The 23,147-nt window shown below is 46.2% G+C and overlaps 1 protein-coding gene across 2 annotated transcripts in view; it reads left to right on the top strand.

The window, feature by feature from the left end:
* Positions 1–23,147, top strand: part of LOC146789601 (integrin beta-1-A-like) — a 319,722-nt gene that overhangs the window by 65,375 nt on the left and 231,200 nt on the right. For both annotated transcript variants that reach the window (XM_085631859.1, XM_085631858.1), the window contains exons 5-6: positions 5,105–5,275; positions 14,106–14,341. In XM_085631859.1, coding sequence (XP_085487985.1) covers positions 5,105–5,275; positions 14,106–14,341 — 407 coding nt within the window. The remainder of the gene's footprint in view (positions 1–5,104; positions 5,276–14,105; positions 14,342–23,147) is intronic.

The following is a 23,147-nucleotide window of genomic DNA, read 5'->3' as shown; positions in this document are numbered from 1 at the left end:
ACCGAAGAAATTGAGAAGGCCATATCAGACCTAAATCCAGGTAAACCACCTGGCCCAGGTGGATATCGGATCAAGTTTCTGAAATGCTATCCCTGCACACAATTCTTCCTTCTACCTTCAACGGCGCCATGCATTATTGGTCCATGTCCCTATCAACGCAACGCTTCTGGAGTTTAACATCCTTAAAGCTAAGCTCCTAAAGGGAGCACTGCGAAAGGGTGCACTCTCTAAGATCTAGCTTTCATTAATCATTAACACTCCAAACCGATTCTCTGCCTTGCGACAAAAATGGAAGGTAAGGGTAGGGGGGCTGGCATAAGGCGTGTCTGGCCCCTAAAGAGCTGGCCATCCCTGCATGTCTTCGAATGAGCCAGCTTAATCATTTATATATGGCCTACCTGACCCCCAACCGATTGCAGCAAACTGTCTGAACACCCAAAGCTTGTTGTGCTCGATGCTCTCTGATTGGAGGAGATTTTTTCTACATGACATGGATCTGTCTGGCCGTGACCCCCAACTGGAACTCAATATGACGTGATCTCTCTTTGGTCATAGACCGGCTATAGAGCTTACACCCAGGATTGCCTTGCTGTGTCTGTTGGAGGAGGCTGGAGGGGTGGGGTTGGAGAGGATGTTTCTCAGATTAGCCACCCTGGTGGCCAAGAGAGACATAGCCCGGGAATGGAATTCACTGGAGCTCCCCTGCTGATGGGGTGGCAGAGAGGCATCAACTGATGTGTTCGACAGGAACAATCAATTTCTGAGGCAAGAGGTTGCCCCCAGAAGCATGACAAGATCTCGTGCAAATGGTGGACATATCATGGACAGGATGTGGGATTTCAATAATAATGTGTTTGCACTGCAGGTGTTTTCGAAGCTGGGTAGTGTGGTTTTGTTTTACTGTCTACTGCTACCACTGAAAATTAATAAAACTGTGGTTATCAAAAAAAGATTATCATTTGCATCTGAAATCTTTTTTCTTCTGCCTCTATGGAAATGTAGACCTGATTCATATTGGGATTCTGAGTATGATTAGAGAAAATGGGACACCCCATGTCCCACCTCTTTGCTGACTGCTTATGACAGTACTAAAGTGAGCTATTCTTGACAAAATCTCACAAATTTTCTGCCTCTTATATAGAACTTCAAAGAGTATGGTGTCTCCTTTATTGTGCTTGTCCCAAGTGGTGGTTTCTCTCCAATTACTGTTATCGTCAATTCCATGCCTGATATTTACATCTTAGATGGACAATGATGGACAATGACCGGGGCTTCTTTGGACAAACAGAAGGAAGCACCTGCTTTGTCACAGACTTCTCACTGATTTCAAAAGTCTGTCAGAGACTCAGACAGGTATTGAATTGCATTTTATGTACTCCAATCCCTGACGGGCCACTCATGTATCTTTCTCTTAATCTCGTCCAACTCCTTAAAAATGTGGTGTTTGACTGGAGACCACTTTTAATGTAGCTGAGCCCAACCTCCTGTCAACTGATGGCATATATGGCGTAGCGTTTGGTATTTTAATTTGATTGTTCTGGGCTTGTGCTTTCCACAAATCTTAAGCAGAGCATTCTTCTTGGTTCCTTGACAAAAACTGGTCATAGATACGGGCTTTGTTATTGCGAAGGAACCGATGATTGCATGCTAGTCCAAAGTTATATGGAGTTCTTTCAACAGCCTTGGACCATCAAGAATAAAGAACCTTGAAAAGATCAGATATTTGCCAAATTCTCTATGGGTTCTGCTCAGACTTTGACCTTTAAACCCACTGCCATCGCAATGTTGAAGAACTTCTGTTACCCCTTCCCAACAGAATTCTCTAAAGATTTTCTTCACTTGTACTTGAGACTGTAGTCCTGGCTGGGTAGTACTGCTACTGGGTGTTGTTGAGTAGTGGGTCCACATTGCAGACTTGTGGAGCACTGGTCTGTGCCAGCAGGGTTTCATTAGAAACTAGTGTGGTTTAACACCAACAATGAATTGGGAATAACAAGCTGATCTTTCCTGACCGGTGATAGCAAAATATGCTCAGCATGTTCAAGCGGAAAACTGCTATTACAGTTAATTAACTAGTTTATTTCAGCACACATATCAAAGGTTAATGCTACTGACTCTCCCTTACTGCTTAATATATCCATGATCCATCTATCCATGACAAAATATGCAGAAAAACTGAAAGGAAGATGTAATTGTACTTGTTCCATTGTGCTTTTCAACTGTCTTAAAATGTAGCTCTTACCATCCTCCCATTTCATGTAAGGGCATTTTTAACAGTCTACCGAGAGAATGAAGCTAATTAGATAATGTTGTAAGTATTGTGCATATTGATCATCGTAGCCTTATGTCACAGCATTTATTTTCAACCAGTTCTAGTTTAGGCAAACCTAATGTTTCATTCTAAAATTCATAGTTTGGCCTTTTCCCATTATAAGAATGGGTCTGCAAGCCCCACGATGAAGTACATAGATGGCTCTCCAAAAAGTGAGAAGTCGCTCAACTAACATGGACCCTCCTATCAACTATCTGGATATATCTATTTTTTAAAGCAGTTCTATATGTTCCATCACAGACTTGTTCTGTCCTTTAAGCATAAGGCGTCATGCAGAGCTCTCTTGAGATCCTTTGTTTCCTCATTCCCTGATATTCATATTATATGAGTCTCCTTGCTCAGGTGCATTTCTCCATATCCGTTGCTGTTGGATAATTGGACATTCAGCTGTACAATAATTTGTTAGACCGTTTTATGCAAGCAGGTATCGATACCCTGTCAATAATTGATGAGCAAACGCTAGGGGCAAAAGACTAAGGGCCACATGCATTAACGAGAAAACTGGTCGCAAACGGGCAGATTAGCAGAATCTGCCCCTTTGCGACCGGTATTTTTGCATTTGGGATGCATCATCCCAAAAGCAAAAATCACAATTTAAGGAATCTCTAAATTGCGATTGCATTTAAGGAATCCCAAATTGAGATTCCTTAAATGCAATGCATTAAAGTAAAAAAATTAGCGATTTTGCTAATAGGGGGAGCAAATTACCATGAAGTTGAACTTCATGGTAATTTGCAAAAACTTTGAAAAATGCACTTTTGTGCATTTTTCAAAGTTTCATGTTGCGCACACACATGCCCTTAGAGCATGTGTGTGTGCAACATATATGAACAGATCAATTTCAGGGGTGCAATAGGGTGTCATTTTGACACCCTTGCACCCTTGAAATTGCATGAGCAATTTGCGAGTACCTACTGGTACTCGCAATTTGCTCATGCAATCTCCAATTCATTCCTATGGGCCTGGAGGCCCATAGGAATGAATGGGACGGCATTCCTTAATTGCGACTCGCAATTTGCGAGTCGCAATTAAGGAATTTGTAGGAATCGCTATTTTTATAGCGATTCCTACATGCATAGGCTTTTGAAATTCCTTAATTGCGATTCCTTAAAAATCGCAATTAAGGAATCGCAAAAGTCTTTGTTGATGCATGTGCCAGTAAAAGACCCCAGGACAGTCCTATTCATCTTCCTTTTTAGTCTGGGACTCATAACTTCCAGATTACAAGGGTACATCACAGACCTACTGGATTGTGTGTATAATTTTCAAGGGAGATCTCACTTTTGTCTCAAAGATCAACTTGTAGCAATCAGATGGAACTGACAAAATGTCTGGTTGCGGTAGACTTGCACTACTATATTGGGTTCTTTGAGAGCCTGCTATTAAAGCTATCAGAAAAGCTCACAATACAGTTTTCAAGTCGAGGATGATGCTGCCAATACGTGTTTGAACTTGAATTAACATGACAATGTCAAATCAGCTCTTAAAGCGCCAGCTGGAGTCTGCCGGAACCCTGAATCTCCTTTTTGACTGTATTATACCTATGCCTGTGGGAACATAAAGCATGGGAACCTGCTTAAGCAGGTAACCCGTTCCATCTCAGTAAGTAATCTCCAATGGTCAACTCTTGCATAGTCCAGAGTGGTTTGATTGGTCTCTGGGAAAGTAGGTTCCCTAATCCTGGAATGCTCTTGATTTGGGTCTGAGGGCAGACGTTTTAGGAAACTTCAAAGAACACAATAGTTTATATTGTCATTCAACGGAAGGATTTCTGTTGTCACAGTGACAGAAGAACGTTCGGGTGAGGTTTCCCTGTTATTGGTTTGGACTCCTAACTGTACCTGCTAAATTACTTTCTCTCTTCTGTGTAGATCAGAACTGAAGTGGTCATGAGACAACACATAGCAAAATTAATGAGTACTAGGCCTGGGCGGTAAACTTTTCTCCGTTTGCGGAGTTTGCGGAGTTTTCTGCACTCCGCGGAGCTCGTGGAGTGCAGAAAACTCCGCTTCATGATGTGCAGCGGGGTTTTCTTCCCTGCTGGCGATCGTGAACAGTAAGTTTGCGAGCTAGAGCTGCCGTTTAGGAAGAATTTCTACCCGAGCGGCAGGAATACCAGCACAAACTGCAGTTCGCACTGCACTCAACCACTCGCAGAACTTCGCTGAGTTTTTTTGTAACTTCGCGGAGTTCCGCATAGCAAAACCCCTTGCATTAGAAGTGAAGGATTTTTTTTAATTTGCTTATCTATTTATTTATGTATTTTTTTTAATGCATTAGGCAGGTGGAAAATAGTTTCGCAAGCACCTTCCGTGAATTATTTAATTTAAAAAAAAGTGAAGAGCACGCAGAATGCCTGCAGCACAAGAATCCTTTGTAATGTATTCCGGGCAGTGTATTTCCTTAATGTAAATACATTAAGGTTAATTCATTGGACTGTCCCTCAAAGTGTGCTGTGCGTTTTTCTCCTCCTGCAAAACAAACCTTACCTTAATCGGAAACAACCCCATAATCTGTTGTGCATGTAAGAAAAAAAGTGTAACTTTTGCCTGTTGCAAAATTCACTCGAATATTTTTACCAACGCTACCTTGCACGATTTCACCAATTTTCAGATTTGGATTGATATGAGTTTTCGTGTTTAAAATACTTGCACTTAACTTTTTTTTTACATTTTAAATTAAAAGGTGCAGTGCCTTTTTCTCTCCGTGAAAGTAAAGGCCTTTCAGTATTTTGTTTCCTATGTTTGTTTGATTTTGTTTTTCTTTAACTAGGAGAACCACAAACATTTACTTTAAAATTCAAAAGAGCTGAAGAATACCCAATTGATCTGTATTTCCTGATGGACTTGTCGTTTTCGATGAATGATTATTTAGAGAACATGAAAAGTCTTGGAACTGCTCTCGTGAGTGAAATGAAGAAAATTACCTCAGATTTTAGAATTGGTGAGTGTTGATGCAGGCAATTTTGGTTAATAGCAAACTGCTGTCTATGCTTCACATAGTCTAGGATTTGTAATGTCATTCAAGGTTAAATTGTGCAGATGTTATCTTAACCTTTCTGAATGTTTTGTAATCTCACAGAGATATGGAGTTTAACCCTTAACATTTAGTCCTAAAAATTAGAAACGTGGCTTGCCTCTACTTCAACAATCAAGTCAAAAGCTTAGGGGCTGCCTTGTACTCATTGAGGGAGTATGTAATGACAACACAACATAGCCTCTTCTAAATTGATTGACTGAATGCACAGTTCCTAATTATTTCAGAAAATATAAAACCTAGGCTTCCTTCACAACAGACCGAACTCCATTCAATAAACCTAAAGCTGCTAACAGTGTTCAAAACTGGTTTAACAAAAAAGTACAAAAATGGAACTTAATTGGTTGGTAAATTCCGAGTTTTATCAAAAATACTGGCATAAAGATGTGCATAAATATTCAAATTATGGCAGTTAGCAAATCTTCAGACGTACAAGTGGCGCAGAATTATAGCAAAGTGTGCAAAAAAAGTATGCAAGTTTTTCTCCTCTATAAAGTGGTAAAGAATAAATGTAGTATTTAAAGATAAATAAAGTCGCATCTCACAGCCTGTAATTGTCAACGTTTTTCCCCTGTCTGCTGCATCGGGGTCTAATTTAGCCCGGGAAGTTTTAGCACATTTTGTATTTCGAAAAAACAAATGGATTCAGATATCCTTCAGCAGCAAAATGAAAGGGGCATAGCAACCAATTAGAGAGTGAATACATGTTCAAATTAACAAATCAGAGCACTGCTCTAACAGATCCCTACTAGCGGATGGTGTTTTGAGTGTCCAATAGCGGTGTGGAATGCAGAGCAGAGAGTATTTGTTGTCATTATACATATTGTGTCATTTTACAGCGTATTTTATTTTAATCTGCAGTGCAAACTCATTATTCTGTTTCCAAGTAGGAAGGTACCCAAGTGGCATCAACAGGTTACCTTTCAACTTCCTGTCTTGGCTTCTTGTACCTGCTTTTTCGCACCCTATTTTGTACGGCCGATTTACATACATACTTCTTGTACAGTGGAGTCTGGAACAGGTTTAGGGATGTGTCTCAGTGCAGTATTCCGAATTTAGCTCTGTTGGCATAAGTGTGCTAATTGGTCATCCATACCAGATCATTTCTAGGTCACGCATGCGCTGAATAGGAGACCTTTAGCCGTCATGCAGCTCTTTTTCAAAGAACATTCTCGTGCTTGGGGCGGCATACGCCTTGCGGGAGTGCGCAGCCGCGCGCCACAAGCACGAGTATGTGCTTTGAAAAAGAGCAGACTTCTCTCCCCAGCGCGTGCGCACCACTCGCGGGTGCACCCCTCCGCCTCTCTCTCCCCCTGCAGCCTGCAAGTACAAGCAACTTGCTCATAGTGTCAATCAAGTTACCTGCCTTTCCCACGCCACATCACGGCACCCAATGAAACAACCGTTCGTTCCCTTAGCCCGCCTACCCATCGGCCAACAGCCTCTGCTGATAGACTACGCGCGGTGCCCTTCAACAGCAGAGTCATGGCGTCACTTGTTTTCAGGATGGGGCTTGCAAGTCGCAGGAGCTTCTCGTGAGTTTTAATATTTGACTGACAATTGTGGGCGGAAGTGATGCTTTACTTTACCCCTGATATTGGCCTCGCCTCTCATACTGTTAAATCTGCGAAATACTGTTAAAGTGCACAGGGTCGCAGTGTAAAAGCAGTTTACGACAATCTGTTTACACTGTACAGTGCTTCAAGGGGCATGGTTCTAGTTCGCGCTCCTCTACCCTACAGGCCGGGCTACGGCTCACGCAGGCTTCGTCAAAAGACCAATAGAATAACCTTTAATGTAGATGACCTGAAGCTGGTGTAATTTGCAGCAGCTGCACTCAGCACCACTCAGGGCCACCACAGCATCACGCATCACCTCCACAGCATCACTCAGCAGCACCACAGCATCACTCAGGAACACCACAGCATCACTCAGAGCCACCACAGCATCACGCAGCACCACCAAAGGATCACTCAGCGAAACCACAGCATCACTCAGCACCACCACAGCATTACTCAGGGCCACAACAGCATCACTCAGTGCCACAACAATATCACTCAGCACTACCACAGCTTCACTCAGCTCCACCACAGCATCACTCAGCGCCACCACAGCATCACTCCGTGTCACCACAGCATCACTCAGCGCCACCACAGGCTCACTCAGCGCCACCACAGGCTCACTCAGCACCACCACAGCATCACTCAGGGCCACAACAGGGCCACAACAGCATCACTCAGCACCACCACAGCATCACTCAGGGCCACCACAGCGTTACTCAGGGCCACCACAGCATCACTCAGTGCCAAAACAATATCACTCAGCACCACCACAGCATCACTCAGCACCACAACAGCATCACTCAGCACCACCACAGCATCACTCCGTGCCACCACAGCATCACCACAGCATCACTCAGTGCCACAACAATATCACTCAGCACCACAACAGCATCACTCAGCACCACCACAGTATCACTCAGCACCACCACAGCATCACTCCGCGCCACCACAGCATCACCACAGCATCACACAGTGCCACAACAATATCACTCAGCACCACCACATCATCACTCAGCACCACCACAGCATCACTCAGCGCCAACACAGCATCACTCAGCGCCACCATAGCATCACTCAGCGCCACCACAGCATCACTCAGCACCATCACAGCATCCCTCAGGGCCACCACAGCATCACTTAGGGCCGCCACAGCATCACTCAGTGCCACAACAATATCACTCAGAATAACCTTTAATGTAGATGACCTGAAGCTGGTGTAATTTGCAGCAGCTGCACTCAGCACCACTCAGGGCCACCACAGCATCACGCATCACCACCACAGCATCACTCAGCAGCACCACAGCATCACTCAGCAGCACGACAGCATCACTCAGGAACACCACAGCATCACTCAGGGCCACCACAGCATCACTCAGCACCACCACAGCATCACTCAGCGCCACCACAGCATCACTCAGCGCCACCACAGCATCACGCATCACCACCACAGCATCACTCAGCAGCACCACAGCATCACTCAGCAGCACCACAGCATCACTCAGGAACACCACAGCATCACCACAGCATCACTCAGTGCCACAACAATATCACTCAGCACCACCACAGTATCACTCAGCACCACCACAGCATCACTCAGCACCACCACAGCATCACTCAGCGTCACCACAGCATCACTCAGCGCCACCACAGCATCACTCAGGGTCACCACAGCATCACTCAGGGTCACCACAGCATCACTCAGCGCCACCACAGCATCACTCAGCGCCACCACAGCATTACTCAGTGCCACCAGAGCATCACTCAGGGCCACCACAGCATCACTCAGCACTACCACAGCATCACTCAGGGCCACCACAGCATTACTCAGGGCCACCACAGCATCACTCAGTGCCAAAACAATATCACTCAGCACCACCACAGCATCACTCAGCACCACAACAGCATCACTCAGCACCACCACAGCATCACTCCGCGCCACCACAGCATCACTCAGGGTCACCACAGCATCACTCAGCGCCACCACAGCATCACTCCGTGTCACCACAGCATCACTCCGTGTCACCACAGCATCACTCAGTGCCACCACAGCATCACTCAGCGCCACCACAGGCTCACTCAGCACCACCACAGCATCACTCAAGGCCACCACAGCATCACTCAGCACCACCACAGCATCACTCAGGGCCACCACAGCATTACTCAGGGCCACCACAGCATCACTCAGTGCCAAAACAATATCACTCAGCACCACCACAGCATCACTCAGCACCACAACAGCATCACTCAGCACCACCACAGCATCACTCTGCGCCACCACAGCATCACCACAGCATCACTCAGCGAAACCACAGCATCACTCAGCACCACCACAGCATTACTCAGGGCCACAACAGCATCACTCAGTGCCACAACAATATCACTCAGCACTACCACAGCATCACTCAGCGCCACCACAGCATCACTCAGCGCCACCACAGCATCACTCCGTGTCACCACAGCATCACTCAGCGCCACCACAGCATCACTCAGTGCCACCACAGGCTCACTCAGCACCACCACAGCATCACTCAGGGCCACCACAGCATCACTCAGCACCACCACAGCATCACTCAGGGCCACCACAGCATTACTCAGGGCCACCACAGCATCACTCAGTGCCAAAACAATATCACTCAGCACCACCACAGCATCACTCAGCACCACAACAGCATCACTCAGCACCACCACCGCATCACTCCGCGCCACCACAGCATCACCACAGCATCACTCAGTGCCACAACAATATCACTCAGCACCACAACAGCATCACTCAGCACCACCACAGCATCACTCAGCACCACAACAGCATCACTCCGCGCCACCACAGCATCACCACAGCATCACACAGTGCCACAACAATATCACTCAGCACCACCACAGCATCACTCAGCATCACCACAGCATCACTCAGCGCCACCATAGCATCACTCAGCGCCACCACAGCATCACTCAGCACCATCACAGCATCCCTCAGGGCCACCACAGCATCACTTAGGGCCGCCACAGCATCACTCAGTGCCACAACAATATCACTCAGCACCACCACAGCATCACTCAGCACCACCACAGCATCACTCAGCACCACCACAGCATCACGCAGAGCCACCACACCATCACTCAGCGCCACCACAGCATCACTCAGCATCACCATAGCATCACTCAGCACCACCACAGCATCACTCAGCAGCACCACAGCATCACTCAGCAGCACCACAGCATCACTCAGGAACACCACAGCATCACCACAGCATCACTCAGTGCCACAACAATATCACTCAGCACCACCACAGCATCACTCCGTGTCACCACAGCATCACTCAGCGCCACCACAGCATTACTCAGTGCCACCAGAGCATCACTCAGGGTTGCCACAGCATCACTCAGCACCACCACAGCATCACTCAGGGCCACCACAGCATCACTCAGGGCCACCACAGCATCACTCAGGGCCACAACAATATCACTCAGCACCATCACAGCATCACTCAGTGTCACCACAGCATCACTCAGCGCCACCACAGCATCACTCAGGAACACCACAGCATCACTCAGCGCCACCACAGCATCACTCCGTGTCACCACATCATCACTCAGCGCCACCACAGCATCACTCAGTGCCACCACAGGCTCACTCAGCACCACCACAGCATCACTCAGGGCCACCACAGCATCACTCAGCACCACCACAGCATCACTCAGGGCCACCACAGCATTACTCAGGGCCACCACAGCATCACTCAGTGCCAAAACAATATCACTCAGCACCACCACAGCATCACTCAGCACCACAACAGCATCACTCAGCACCACCACCGCATCACTCCGCGCCACCACAGCATCACCACAGCATCACTCAGTGCCACAACAATATCACTCAGCACCACAACAGCATCACTCAGCACCACCACAGCATCACTCAGCACCACAACAGCATCACTCCGCGCCACCACAGCATCACCACAGCATCACACAGTGCCACAACAATATCACTCAGCACCACCACAGCATCACTCAGCACCACCACAGCATCACTCAGCGCCACCATAGCATCACTCAGCGCCACCACAGCATCACTCAGCACCATCACAGCATCCCTCAGGGCCACCACAGCATCACTTAGGGCCGCCACAGCATCACTCAGTGCCACAACAATATCACTCAGCACCACCACAGCATCACTCAGCACCACCACAGCATCACTCAGCACCACCACAGCATCACGCAGAGCCACCACACCATCACTCAGCACCACCACAGCATCACTCAGCATCACCATAGCATCACTCAGCACCACCACAGCATCACTCAGCAGCACCACAGCATCACTCAGCAGCACCACAGCATCACTCAGGAACACCACAGCATCACCACAGCATCACTCAGTGCCACAACAATATCACTCAGCACCACCACAGCATCACTCCGTGTCACCACAGCATCACTCAGCGCCACCACAGCATTACTCAGTGCCACCAGAGCATCACTCAGGGTTGCCACAGCATCACTCAGCACCACCACAGCATCACTCAGGGCCACCACAGCATCACTCAGGGCCACCACAGCATCACTCAGGGCCACAACAATATCACTCAGCACCATCACAGCATCACTCAGTGTCACCACAGCATCACTCAGCGCCACCACAGCATCACTCAGGAACACCACAGCATCACTCAGCACCACCACAGCATCACTCAGCGCCACCACAGAATCACTCAGCACCACCACAGCATCACTCAGTGCCACAAAAATATCACTCAGCAGCACCACAGCATCACTCAGCACCACATCAGTATCACTCAGCATCGCCTTTTCACTAGTATACCACCACATCATCATCACTCAGCAAGACCTGAGTATCATTCAGCATCACCTCAGCATCGTCTCCGCACCAGTCACCAGTCACCACCACCACCACCACTACCACCTCAGCATCACTCAGCACCACCTCAGCCTGCTCTCGGAATCTGGCATTTGTTGATTCTCCCCTAGCGTCTATCCGCTCTTAGTGTTATAATACAGGTACTAATTCCCAACCTTCACCCACCGATTATTTATGCCCCCTCAAAAAAAAGCTTTAACAAACAACCATTGAAATAGGCAGAAACAAGTTGCCAGCATTGCAAGAAAAAAAGAAAACTGAGGAAATGTTTTATTGTAAATACTTTTTTTAATATGGTCGTTCAGTTGTACATAATACCTTCTTGGTCATATATAAGGTAACAAAAATGCTTCTGACTCTTTTTTATTATAACTTATCAGCATGCTGCACAGCAGCCACACTTCTCTACAGCACAGCTTGAGGACATTGGCAAAGTCAATAGCTCTGGCGAAACACTTATAAGGCCCCAAAGGCGAGACCTATTGGCTATGCCAATGCTTGTTCTTATTATTTGTCTGATAACTGAAATGGGTGCTTGCTAAGATAGATTTCCTTCATTACTGAGTAGCTATGTTAATGAGGAAGAAAATATGAGAAATAATAATGTAATTTGGTCATTAAATCTTCTTATAGATCTCAGATATAGAATAATTAAGCGACAGTCGGGGGACCCGAAATGTTTAGTAATTGTTTTGTAGCTTTCCAATTTCATTAGAGCAGCAACTCATATTTTGGGGTTAGTGAGGTCAGAAATTCTTATAATTCATGGCACCTTCCCAGCATCGCTGGTTTCCATTTTTCACTACCACAAGGATCCTACGGATCATCATAAGCCTTTTTTCTGGAGTTTGTTTGCTAGGGTTCTCTCATTTTTATTTTTTTTAAATATTTGTTTATTGGGATTTTACATTTCGTATTACTTATTGACATCTTTACATTATTACAATGTATTGACACACAATTACAGTTGGGTGTGGAGTAATTGTAATCATAAGCATACACATTGTTACTGATGCACAACCATTATAATCGTTAGACATTAGAGAGAAACATTTGGGATGGGGCCCTCCAGTTGATTTGTGCTTTTCAGCGGTAGCGTCTCATGTTCTGGTTGAGTTTGCCATCGGTGGGAGGGTTCACTCATTGTTTTGTTGGTTTTGAACTGGTCTGCTGTTTCAACCTTTGTGCACCCCACTTTGTTTTACTTCATTAGCTTATTGATGGTTGTGCCTTTCCTCCTTGGAGGTCCGATTTAAAAAAAATATATTTATTAATATTTTGCTTCCGATTATATGTGCAATTGATACCTTCTTTAGACACACTCTCTAAACCTTAAGGAAAATGCTGATTCCATTCTAAATGTAGGAATCATTGACTTGTGTCAAGTGCAATGTATTGATTTTTCTTTTTTTCTGGAATTCCACTAGGAGTATGGAACTCTGCAAATTACAGATTTCCGGCCCCATTCCCTGCCCCCATTCCCTGCCACCATTCCCTGCCCCCACACGTAGTCTAGTGTGGTCAATCAGCTGAAGTGTAAATGACAGTAAAGTGCAGAATAGCTTTTGTTTCTCCTTGAGGAAAAAATATCCACATGGCGAGACCATTTGACTTGACTTTTTGAGTGCAACCTTTTCATTCCAACCCTGGTAAACCACATTTTTCAGAAATAAGTTTGTGTTTATTCTCAGGATGCAAAACAATCCGAAAACCTTTTTAAAGCATATTGCATAGCACTTTGCGGGAAGCATAATTTGTACTGCTGTTGAATGATTAGGAGTTGGTGTCTGCTTTAGTGGATGTTTAGGGATTAGGATAGTTTGCATATGTGTGTAAGGGATAAGAGTGGGTAATTCGGGTTGAAGATAAAGCACAGTTACCCTAGTAGAAGTTACCAAACCTAAGACGAGGGGTCGCTACAAACGCGGCTTGGGTAACCTGTGCTGTTTATAAAGCAAACTGAAAACCACATACACCTAAACCACTAATTTAAATACATGATTTGCTTAGCTTGTAATTAAATTCAATCTTTTTGATGTGCAATATAATTGTATGGGTAATCAATGAGTATCTCAATAAGTATCTGAAAGAGGAGCTGTATAAGTTGCTTGCCTGTTTATATAATCAAATGTAGGGCCTTCAGTAAAAATCTACTCATTAAAACATAAGGTTTATGGAAACTGATTGGAGAGCTGGTGGGCAGCCAGCTTGCATGCAGCCTTTGTAAATATTAGATCATTTCAGATCGTGTTCCCAATATATTAAGCTCTGCTCTATTATCTTTATTTTTTAGGTTTTGGTTCATTGGTGGAGGAACATGTGATGCCTTCCATCAGTACCGCCACTGCTAAGCTCCTGGACCTTTGCACTGATGACCAAAACTGTACTAGCTTGACCTTCAAAAATGTGCTTAATCTTACGAGCGATGGCAGTCTGTTCAATGAGCTTGTAGGAAAACAGCACATTTCTGGCAATCTGGTTTCTCCTAAAGGTGGATTTGATGCCATAATGGAGGTTGCTGTTTGTGGTGTAAGTAACATTTTCCATTAATATTTTATGATCAAAGGTTACAGAATCACAATTTAAATGCATCAGTTGCTTTCTTTGACTAATTTAAGCAATTCTAAAAATCTCTTTAGGCAGCAGCTCACTAGAGATGTTTTATTAGTCTTGCTCGTGACATTAGCCATACTATTTCCTTCCTCTCAAATTACATATGGATTGGATTGGGTAGCTATAGCATGTTTTGGCTCAGGATTCCTGAAATTGTTTTTTATCAAAGTTGCAGCTTTGGAAGTGGTCAGACCATCATGGGCTCACGTTAAACCACGCATGTGTGGGTGTACAGCAGAGTAGGAAAATACACTTCTTTGGTAAAGCAAATTTAATCTAGCAAGGTAACTCCTTTATGACACATTCTAAAATGCCTTGATCCTAGCAGCATTCTGTAGATGAATCATAAGAAAATTCTTGGTCCAACTGACTAGTGCTATTGAGTCTTGGTGAGAAGCATTTTAATTTCCAGCATTTAGTAGGGAATGGGAGAAAAGTGAATTCCATCGATTTTAGTTCACATGACGAGATAAACATCAGGGCCAGCTAGGTTTAAAGACCATAGCTCAGTCCTTCAAAATTGTAGGGCTCTAAGAATATCTGTTCACTACATAAGCTGATACTTTTTAATTTCTAGCTATAAGAATGCTCCAAAACAACCGCTTAAAAGTGCAGGTCTTCTTGGATTACTTGCTAAAAGAGAGAATTCTAATCATTATTCTGCCAAGTTGTGGATTCAGAACAGGAAAAAGTGGACAATCCTGGTAAAGTGGAAAAATACAGAATCAAAACTATACATTGAAAGTTATTTTTGAGTTTTAGAAATGTTGCCATCTCAGTTCAAAACACCTCCATAACAATACAACTTTTGAAAAAAAAATCTACCTTGTTAAATTTCATGAATTGCTTTTGATATCATCTGAACAGACCAGCTAATTGTTCTTTGCTTCCCCTTTAACAAGGAAAAACCATATACATTCACTGGCAAAATATAACACTATTTGCAGTCTTACAGGAATATTTGGTCACCCCAGCTCATCTGCCACAAGAGTCGAGGTTCTCAGTGTTATACAATTTTGTAATATCAGTCCTGGTTTGTTGATGCATTCTTTCTCACAAATAATTGCCCTGAAAATGAGTTGAGGGAAAATTCTGATCCCTGTGCAAATAGGGACTTGTTCAGTGACTTGAACTCCGAGTTTTGCTATACTTATTGTGCCTTAGCTGTTTTCTCTTGACAGTTTTTGCCAGCTAAAAGCTGGTGAAATTTAAAAGGTGAAAAAGCCTTGCAAAAAGTCAAAAGTGTAAATATTGGTGCAGTGAATACCAAATATGCATGTTATGGCTCATTACTCAGTCCACAGGCCCGATGAGGGACATGCCCAGATGATGAAGCATGACACCTTTCGGAGTGTGGGAGGGCACTTGCTCCTATTGGAGCATATTCCACTGACTTGATATTTCACTAGTACTTTACCCTTGTCTAAGAAACTGCACACTCCTGTATTTCAGATACCTCACTATGATAACATACAGAGCTAAACCAAAAAAATATGTTTATACCACACTTTGGCATTTTTCATAGAGGTAGCCTATTGTTCCTATTTTTTGTGCTTTCACCCTGCTTTCAGTTTGTGATGCAACACAGTGTGAAACCCATGGGTAAGTAGCGAAAATTACTAATTTAGCAATGGGTCATATGTGTAGACCCCTCAAGGTTTTCTCAAAGAATAAAGAATTATTGAAAACAAGTATGAAAAACAGCTATTAGTAAAAATGTTTTCATCTGTAACTTTTTGTCAGGATTTTCAATTTACAAAAGCAATGTACCATTACGTTCGCTAGATCCTTTTGGTTGTGGGGATATATGGGTTTGTAGGTTCACCAAGAACCTGAGGTGCCCAGAGCCAACAACTAAGCTGCACCGTACAATGCTTTTTAATTGTTTACGGAGTACAGACAGATTTATATGGTGAAATATGTAGAGTGAAAAATAAGTATTAAGGCAACCTGTGTATTTTTTAAATGGTAACAAGATATGGAGTTTAGGAGCAGTGGTTGTTTGTACAACTCAGAATTTGTGGGTACTCGTACAAGCATATGATTTAGAGGTCAATGGGAAGCTCGCGAATCGACTCTCATTGAGAATGGTTTGATTTGTGTCTGTTGAAGGCACCAGGCCAAGTCACAAAAGTGGGGTAGCATTTTTATTGGGACAAGTGGGGAAACGCTGGGTTGTAGGAATTTTGTGGATTCCTGCTGATTCCGAAAGTTTACATCGCAGAAATGCAAGGTAAATGTGCAATTTTAGGCAGGGTTTGAGGTCTGCATGGCATTGTGGCTAAGAAAACGTTATGCGGTCCATGCGAGGCATACCACCTTGGACTCCCTGGGTGTCTAGTTCTCAGAAATGTCTGGGTTTGGTAGGTTTTCCTAGGTGGCAGCTGAACCTAGTCCGAAAGTGCAGACATTCAGCATAGAAGTAGGACACTTTGGGGACTTAGCTCAACTCTGCTATCCATATGTATTTAAAAAAATGCCCAAAGTAAAAATGCTCTTTCTTGTAAAAAAACAATATGGGGATGTTTTAGTCCCCAGGGGGCAGAAAGAGTGTTAGGGGTCATATTGGAGGTGGAGGCCAGTCCCGATGTATGAGCCTGTAGCAATAAAAATCTCCCTTGTGTCCAGTGGGCTTTGGAGTTAAGGACTTTTTATCTGCCCCCTTGGGAGGGGCAGAAAGACTGTTGTATCCTTTGAGAGGTGGGATTAGGCCCAAAGCCTAGGCAGGCCACTCCCACTCATTTCTCCACAAACAAATCAGCCCTGGTGTCTAGTAGGCTTTCTGCACCTCATTGGGGGCAGATAGGGGGTAACAACCTCCAATATACCCCTGAGGGGGCAAAAAAAGTCATTTGGGCCCGAGGGTAGGAGAAGCATTGGCCCAATGCCTAGGGGGGCTGGGGGCGTCCCCCTCCAAATATTATCCTTGGTGGGGATAAAAAAACCCTGGTGTCTAGTTGCCTTTCTGACTTCCCGGGGAGGCAGATTGGAGGTAAGAACCTCCAATCTGTCCCTAGGGAGAGAGAGCAGGGGGGAGACAGAAGGACTTATGGACCTGGGTGAGGGGGGCACTAGCCCATTGCCAGGGGACCGCTCCTCCTCCAAATATAATCCTAGGTGGTTTAGAGGGCTATCTGTTCCCGCCAGGGGCAGATGGGAGGAAAACACCTTATATGCCCCAACTATTTGATTGCCTATCATCGCCAAAGCAGTGGGTGAAGTGAAAACTAACGGCGGCAAACTGCAGCACACACCCCTGGGTATTTTGGGCAGGGTAGCCTCAGGCTCTGTGAGGCACACACTTGGTTGCAGCCCACCAGCAACCGCGAGCCTGCAGCCATGCCCAGACCAGATTGAACTTCAGCAGTAACATTGCAAGCAGCTGATCACGCACTTACAAACAAATTGTACTTAACACACTGTTTTTTGACTTACTTAAGCTTGCAAGGCCGTGAGCTGTGGCGATGGGTTAATTACTGCGGGGGCAGGCTGGCCAGGCCGAAGTCCAGTCCTGGCCTGCAATGTCACTCTTGCTGCAATTCGAGGTAGGGTGACGGACATCATGATTAAGAATTAAAATTTACTGCAGCCATACGGCGGTGAGCCGAGCAGCACTGCCATGATTTGCCGCAACAATCAGCCACTCACAAACTGCAGCAGCCAGCTCCGGCAGCACTAGCAGAACGTGACATCTGACCCTGTATCACACAACCTCCTGAATTGGCTAATGATGTTGCAGCCATTGGGACGACCTCACCACGTGACATCAGTCAAAGAGTGGAAGAGGTGTGACGCAGCGGCCAGGGCGCCTGACTCCGGACCACGGGGAACACGGTTCGATCCCCGGTGCCGGCGGCAGGTTAGTCCAGCATCATGGGGCTCTGAACAATATCTCACCTAATCTTCCCGATGGCCCCCAGCGCCTTGACACCCTTGGGTATTTGTGCGCTTTACAAATACTGCATTTCATTTTAAGGCAGCGCTAATGGCTTGACAGCTGAAGCGATATGCCAGTAGTGTGTGGCAATGCATTTTCAGTGCGGTGATGCGGAGCACCACACTGAAACGCATAAGTCTAATGCCCGATACGTAGTACTTGGCAGGACTGGGGCAGGGTGCTTAGTTCTAAGTGTGTGGGTACCCCTACATGAGCAGAGGTACCCCTACAGACCCCAGACTCCATTTTCTGGGCCTTTTAAGTGTAGGACAGTCATTATAAGGTTTGGAGTGGACACTGGTAAGTCGAGATGTCTAACTACATAATGGCTGCCCCGAACCTGGTCATGTTGGTATCAAACATGTTGAAATCATGAAACTACACTGATTCCATTAATAGTTGCATGATACCATGTACTGGGGGGCTCCATAGAGGACCACCCAATACCTACTTGTGTAGCCTTACAGGGTCTGACTGCTAGCCCATGCTGCTGCCGACCCTAGACAGTGTTCTGCCCCCTGCTGATGAGCTTCGCTTGGGCAGGGGAAGCTGAACAAAGGATTTCCTGTGAAGGAGAGGTATGACCCCCTCTCCTTTAGAATTAGGTAGAGTGAGGGCACTTCCGAGTGCCACCAGACTTCATTGAAGGGCACATTTGGTGCCCTACATGCATAAACCAGTTTTGCCCAGTTCCGGAGCCCTTACCTCCCGCTCAGGTGCGAAACTACACAAAGGACTGGGGAGTGACCACTCCAGCTTCTTCCTAGGGAGGTGCCCAAAGCTCCTCCAGTTGGCCACTTTATTCTGCCATGTTTAATCTTGGCCCCTGGGAGCATCTGACTGGCTATGACAGCTGAGTAGCACCAGAGAAGATGTCCTTCCCCTTTTTTGGGTTACTTAAGGGCTCCCCTGAGGGTGGTCCTTAGATTCTTCCCAACAACAACTTCTGGATCTGACTGCCATCATCTGAAGATTGTTCAAAGACTCTTCTGGTGGTGGACACTGGAACTCTGCTGTTCTTCAAGCCAGGACCCATGACAAGACTGCAACTGGTAGGAAGAATCCTGCTGCATCTTCGTCCCCGTGCTTTTCCAAAGATCTGCAACTCCATGGCCGTGCATCCTCCAAGTTACCAAGGACTTAGCCTGCATCCAAGCCTGAAGGAATCTCCCTTGAAGTGAAGGAGTCACTTCCCTGCATCTGCAGGCACTTCAACGTCGACAACCGGTTTGCTGAGCCTGTTGTCCCATGGACATCGCCTGGCTCTGCAACACATGTGGAGATTCTCACTAGAGGCCTGATCAATCTTCTCTGCAAGTTGTGGGACTGCAATCCCTCTCTAGCCAACGTGGATCGCCTCCCTGTGCACCGCATCTGTTTGTCATTACCAAGGCTTGTTGGGTTTCTTCACCGAAGATCTTCAGGCTCCAAGTAGCCCCTGCCTCCAGCACTACGCAGATCCAAGCACGTCGTCGTGCCAGCATCCTTAGCATTGTGGGCCTTCATCTCCTGTGGGCTGCCGGGGTTTCCTTGTGGCCTCCTGTGCCTGCTGCCAGAGGGTCCTTGAGGGGGCTCCACCTATTCCTGCTGGCTCTCCATCGTGTTGAGGGCCGGTCCTGACTTACCTTTGCTGGGTTAGTCCCTCAGACCTTGCTGGTCTGCAGCTAAGCATCTTCTCCTATGAACCGTTGTTCGCGTTTGCCAAGGCTTGGTGGTGGTCATGCTGGCCACTGACCTTCCTGCACTCGTCGACCAGTGTGGGACAGCTCGTGAAAGGCTCCTAGGCTCCTGCAATGTCGCCTGGTCTCCACAGCTGCTGTGTCTTCTACTTCAAACCACACCAAGAACCTTCAACCAGGGCTGGTATTGTGCTCCTGTGCGTCCTAGTCACCTCCGGGTGGTTTGGAATCTTTCCCCTCTGCTTTCAGGTTCTTCTCCTCTGGATTCTTCATCCTGGTTCCACTGGCCTGGTCCACGAGATGCAGCAGCTTCTGTACTTCCACGATCCTCCAATGGCTACTATGGAGGTTTCCAACACCACTTCACTCCTATGCACCTGGGCTTCCTGGTGCAGGTATGTGTATCTTCTTAGTTTCCACGACTGGGGTGGCTCTCCTTGATCTAAGTGTTCTCCTGTGTACTTTGGGAAGGGTCATGGAACTTTGGGCGCCTTGGGGTCCCTGGCTACTCACCTTGGGTGATTCCTTGCGTTCCCTGGGGTCCTCCAACCTTGGGTACTAGTCCCGTTTTGGTACTCACCTCGCATCCTACTATTTTAATATATGATTTGGCCCCACGCTTGGGCCCTATGTGTTTTCCCATGCTATTTAACTCTTTTCTAAGTATTCTTTGTGTGTAATTGATATTTCCAGGAATGCGATATGCCAAGTTAATGTCTAGTGTGTAGTAATAAATATAAAGTATTTTTCTACTCACCTGGTGTGGTTCTTTCTTGTGTGAAAAGCTCAGTGTCTGACTATAGTGGTACATGTAACTGCTTTACAACCTCCTGGATAAGCCTTAGCTGCTCTCTACAGCTTGCCCTTGGGAGCTTTGGTTTTCAGGGACCTGAACAATATTACTAAGAGTTGCCTGGACTCTGCACACAGTGCCTCACATTGGGTGGACACTATATACTGAGTCAGCCTCCTACAATCAGTGATGTCATAAATAATGTCTTAGAGCAAGTCATGAGTGATGTAATATGTAAGTTCCTAAGCAGTGCATAGCGGGTGCATGTTCTGCTAAGTATAACTGGTGAATTTCTGTGTTTTGTTTAGGTTTTGTTTAGTTCAAAACCGTTAGAAATGGGGGTCTCTAGTTGGCAAGGGTTTGCACCTTTGTCCAAGTAGGGACCGTTCTTCTTAGTCAGGGTAAGGGAGTTACATTCCTAAAATAACCCCTGCTCACCCTCTTGGTAGCTTGGCAAAAGCATGCAGGCTTATTTCAGAGGCTGTGTAAAGCATTTGCACATAAGCAACAGAAATACAATGAAAACACTACAAAAGATCACCACACCAGGTTAGAAAAAAATAAAATATTTTTATATATCCAAAACAAGACCAAAACGACAAAGATCCAACATACAGTACTTTAAAATTATGCACTTTGCAAGAATACTTTAAAAACACAGTCACTTGAGATCGGTAGCTCCGTCCGGTGCCACCGCAGTGCTGTAAACAACAGAATTCAACAGTTCCGTCTGACCACGCCGGTCAGGTGCGTCAACAGACTTGTAAACAGTACCTTTTGTGTTGCGGTGTGAAGCGGAGCGGTGCAGCGCGCGGTGCCTTCAAGTCGCAGTGCAGGTAGAGGCTCAGTGATGGCTGTCCAGCAGAGTCGGTGAGACCAGGGCTGCGGTGCGGAGTGAAGGCGGTGCTTGTTACGTTGCTGACAGATCATGGTTCAGGTGACAGAGCCGGTTGCGGGATGCTGGCGTTGGTCGGTCCGGACTGCGGTGTGGGACGGGGCGGTGCGTCATGTGACTTATGAGCGGTACGCCCAAGCCACGATGCGGTCACTGAAGTCGCTGTCAGCGTACAGCGACGGCATCGGTGAGACCAGGGCGGCGAAGTGAAGCGAGGTGGTGCCCACAGTTCACGGTGCAAGCAGCCGCTCGGTGTTGGCGGCATTGGTCGTCATCGTCGGTGAGACCAGGGTTGCAGTGCGAGATGCAGCTTTGCCCTCTGCGGTGCCTTCAGGACATGGAGCCAGCGATGGAGTCAGTGGCTGAGTCGGTTGCTTTTCCCTTCCGAGTGGCAACTGAAACAGCGGTACCCAGAGGTTGGTGAAGTCTTTGCAGTCCCTGAGACTTCAGAACAGGAGGCAAGCTCTACTTCAAGCCCTTGGAGATACTCAGCACAAGTAAAGAAAGTTCAGTCCAGTCATTTCACTGCCCAAGGCAGAAGCAGCAACTGCAGGCCAACCCAACAGAGCAACAACACGGCAAAGGGGCAGTACTCCTCCTGGCAGCTCTTCTTCTTGGTAGGTTCCTTGATTTCAGTGAGTTCTCAAGTTCTGGGGTCTGGGCCCCACTTTTTGTAGCACAAATGTATTTGTTCTCTGGTGGCAGAGAAACCTTTTGCCCAGCCAAAACCAGTTCTGTCCTCTCTGGTGCAGCTTCCTGGCAGGAGGTGGAGACAGCATTGTCCAAGGCAGACAGGGCCTATTCAGAGGCAAGGGAAATCTCCTCACACCTCTCTAAATGCAGACCAGGCCTATTCAGGTGCTAGTGAAAACTCCTCCCCCACTACTCTGAATGCAGCCCAGGTCTATTCAGCCCAGCCCTGACTCATTCAGGAAAGGCAGGACACACATCAATCCCGCCCCCCTCAGTGGCCGTCTGAGTGAATGCACATCCCCAGCCCCTGTCATTCCAAAGCCAGACAGTCAATCCACACACAGGATGGCTAAGCAAGAAAATACCCACTTTCTAAAAGTGGTCTTTTCAAACACACAACATAAAAATCATCTTTACTAAAATATGTATTTTTATATTCAGGCATACTAAACTCCACCTTTCTATCTTGTCCCAATGAGAAGTTATATTACAAGATGTAATAAATAAACTCCCAGTCTATCCTATGGGGCAGATAGCTTTTCAATAGTGAAAACCAAAATACACTGTATTTGACTATCAGGACATGTCACACACCTCAGTACATGTCCTACCTTTCACATACACTGCACCCTGCCCATGGGGCTGCCTTGGTCCTACCTTAGGGGTGTCTTACATTTAAGAAAAGGGAAGGTTAGGGCCTGGCAAGTGGGTGCACTTGCCAGTTC

The sequence above is a fragment of the Triturus cristatus genome, chromosome 10 (assembly GCF_964204655.1).
Source record: "Triturus cristatus chromosome 10, aTriCri1.1, whole genome shotgun sequence".
NCBI classification, from domain to species: domain Eukaryota; kingdom Metazoa; phylum Chordata; class Amphibia; order Caudata; family Salamandridae; genus Triturus; species Triturus cristatus.
Note: the sequence above shows the minus strand (reverse complement) of the source record. Positions and strands in the feature narration are given on the sequence as shown.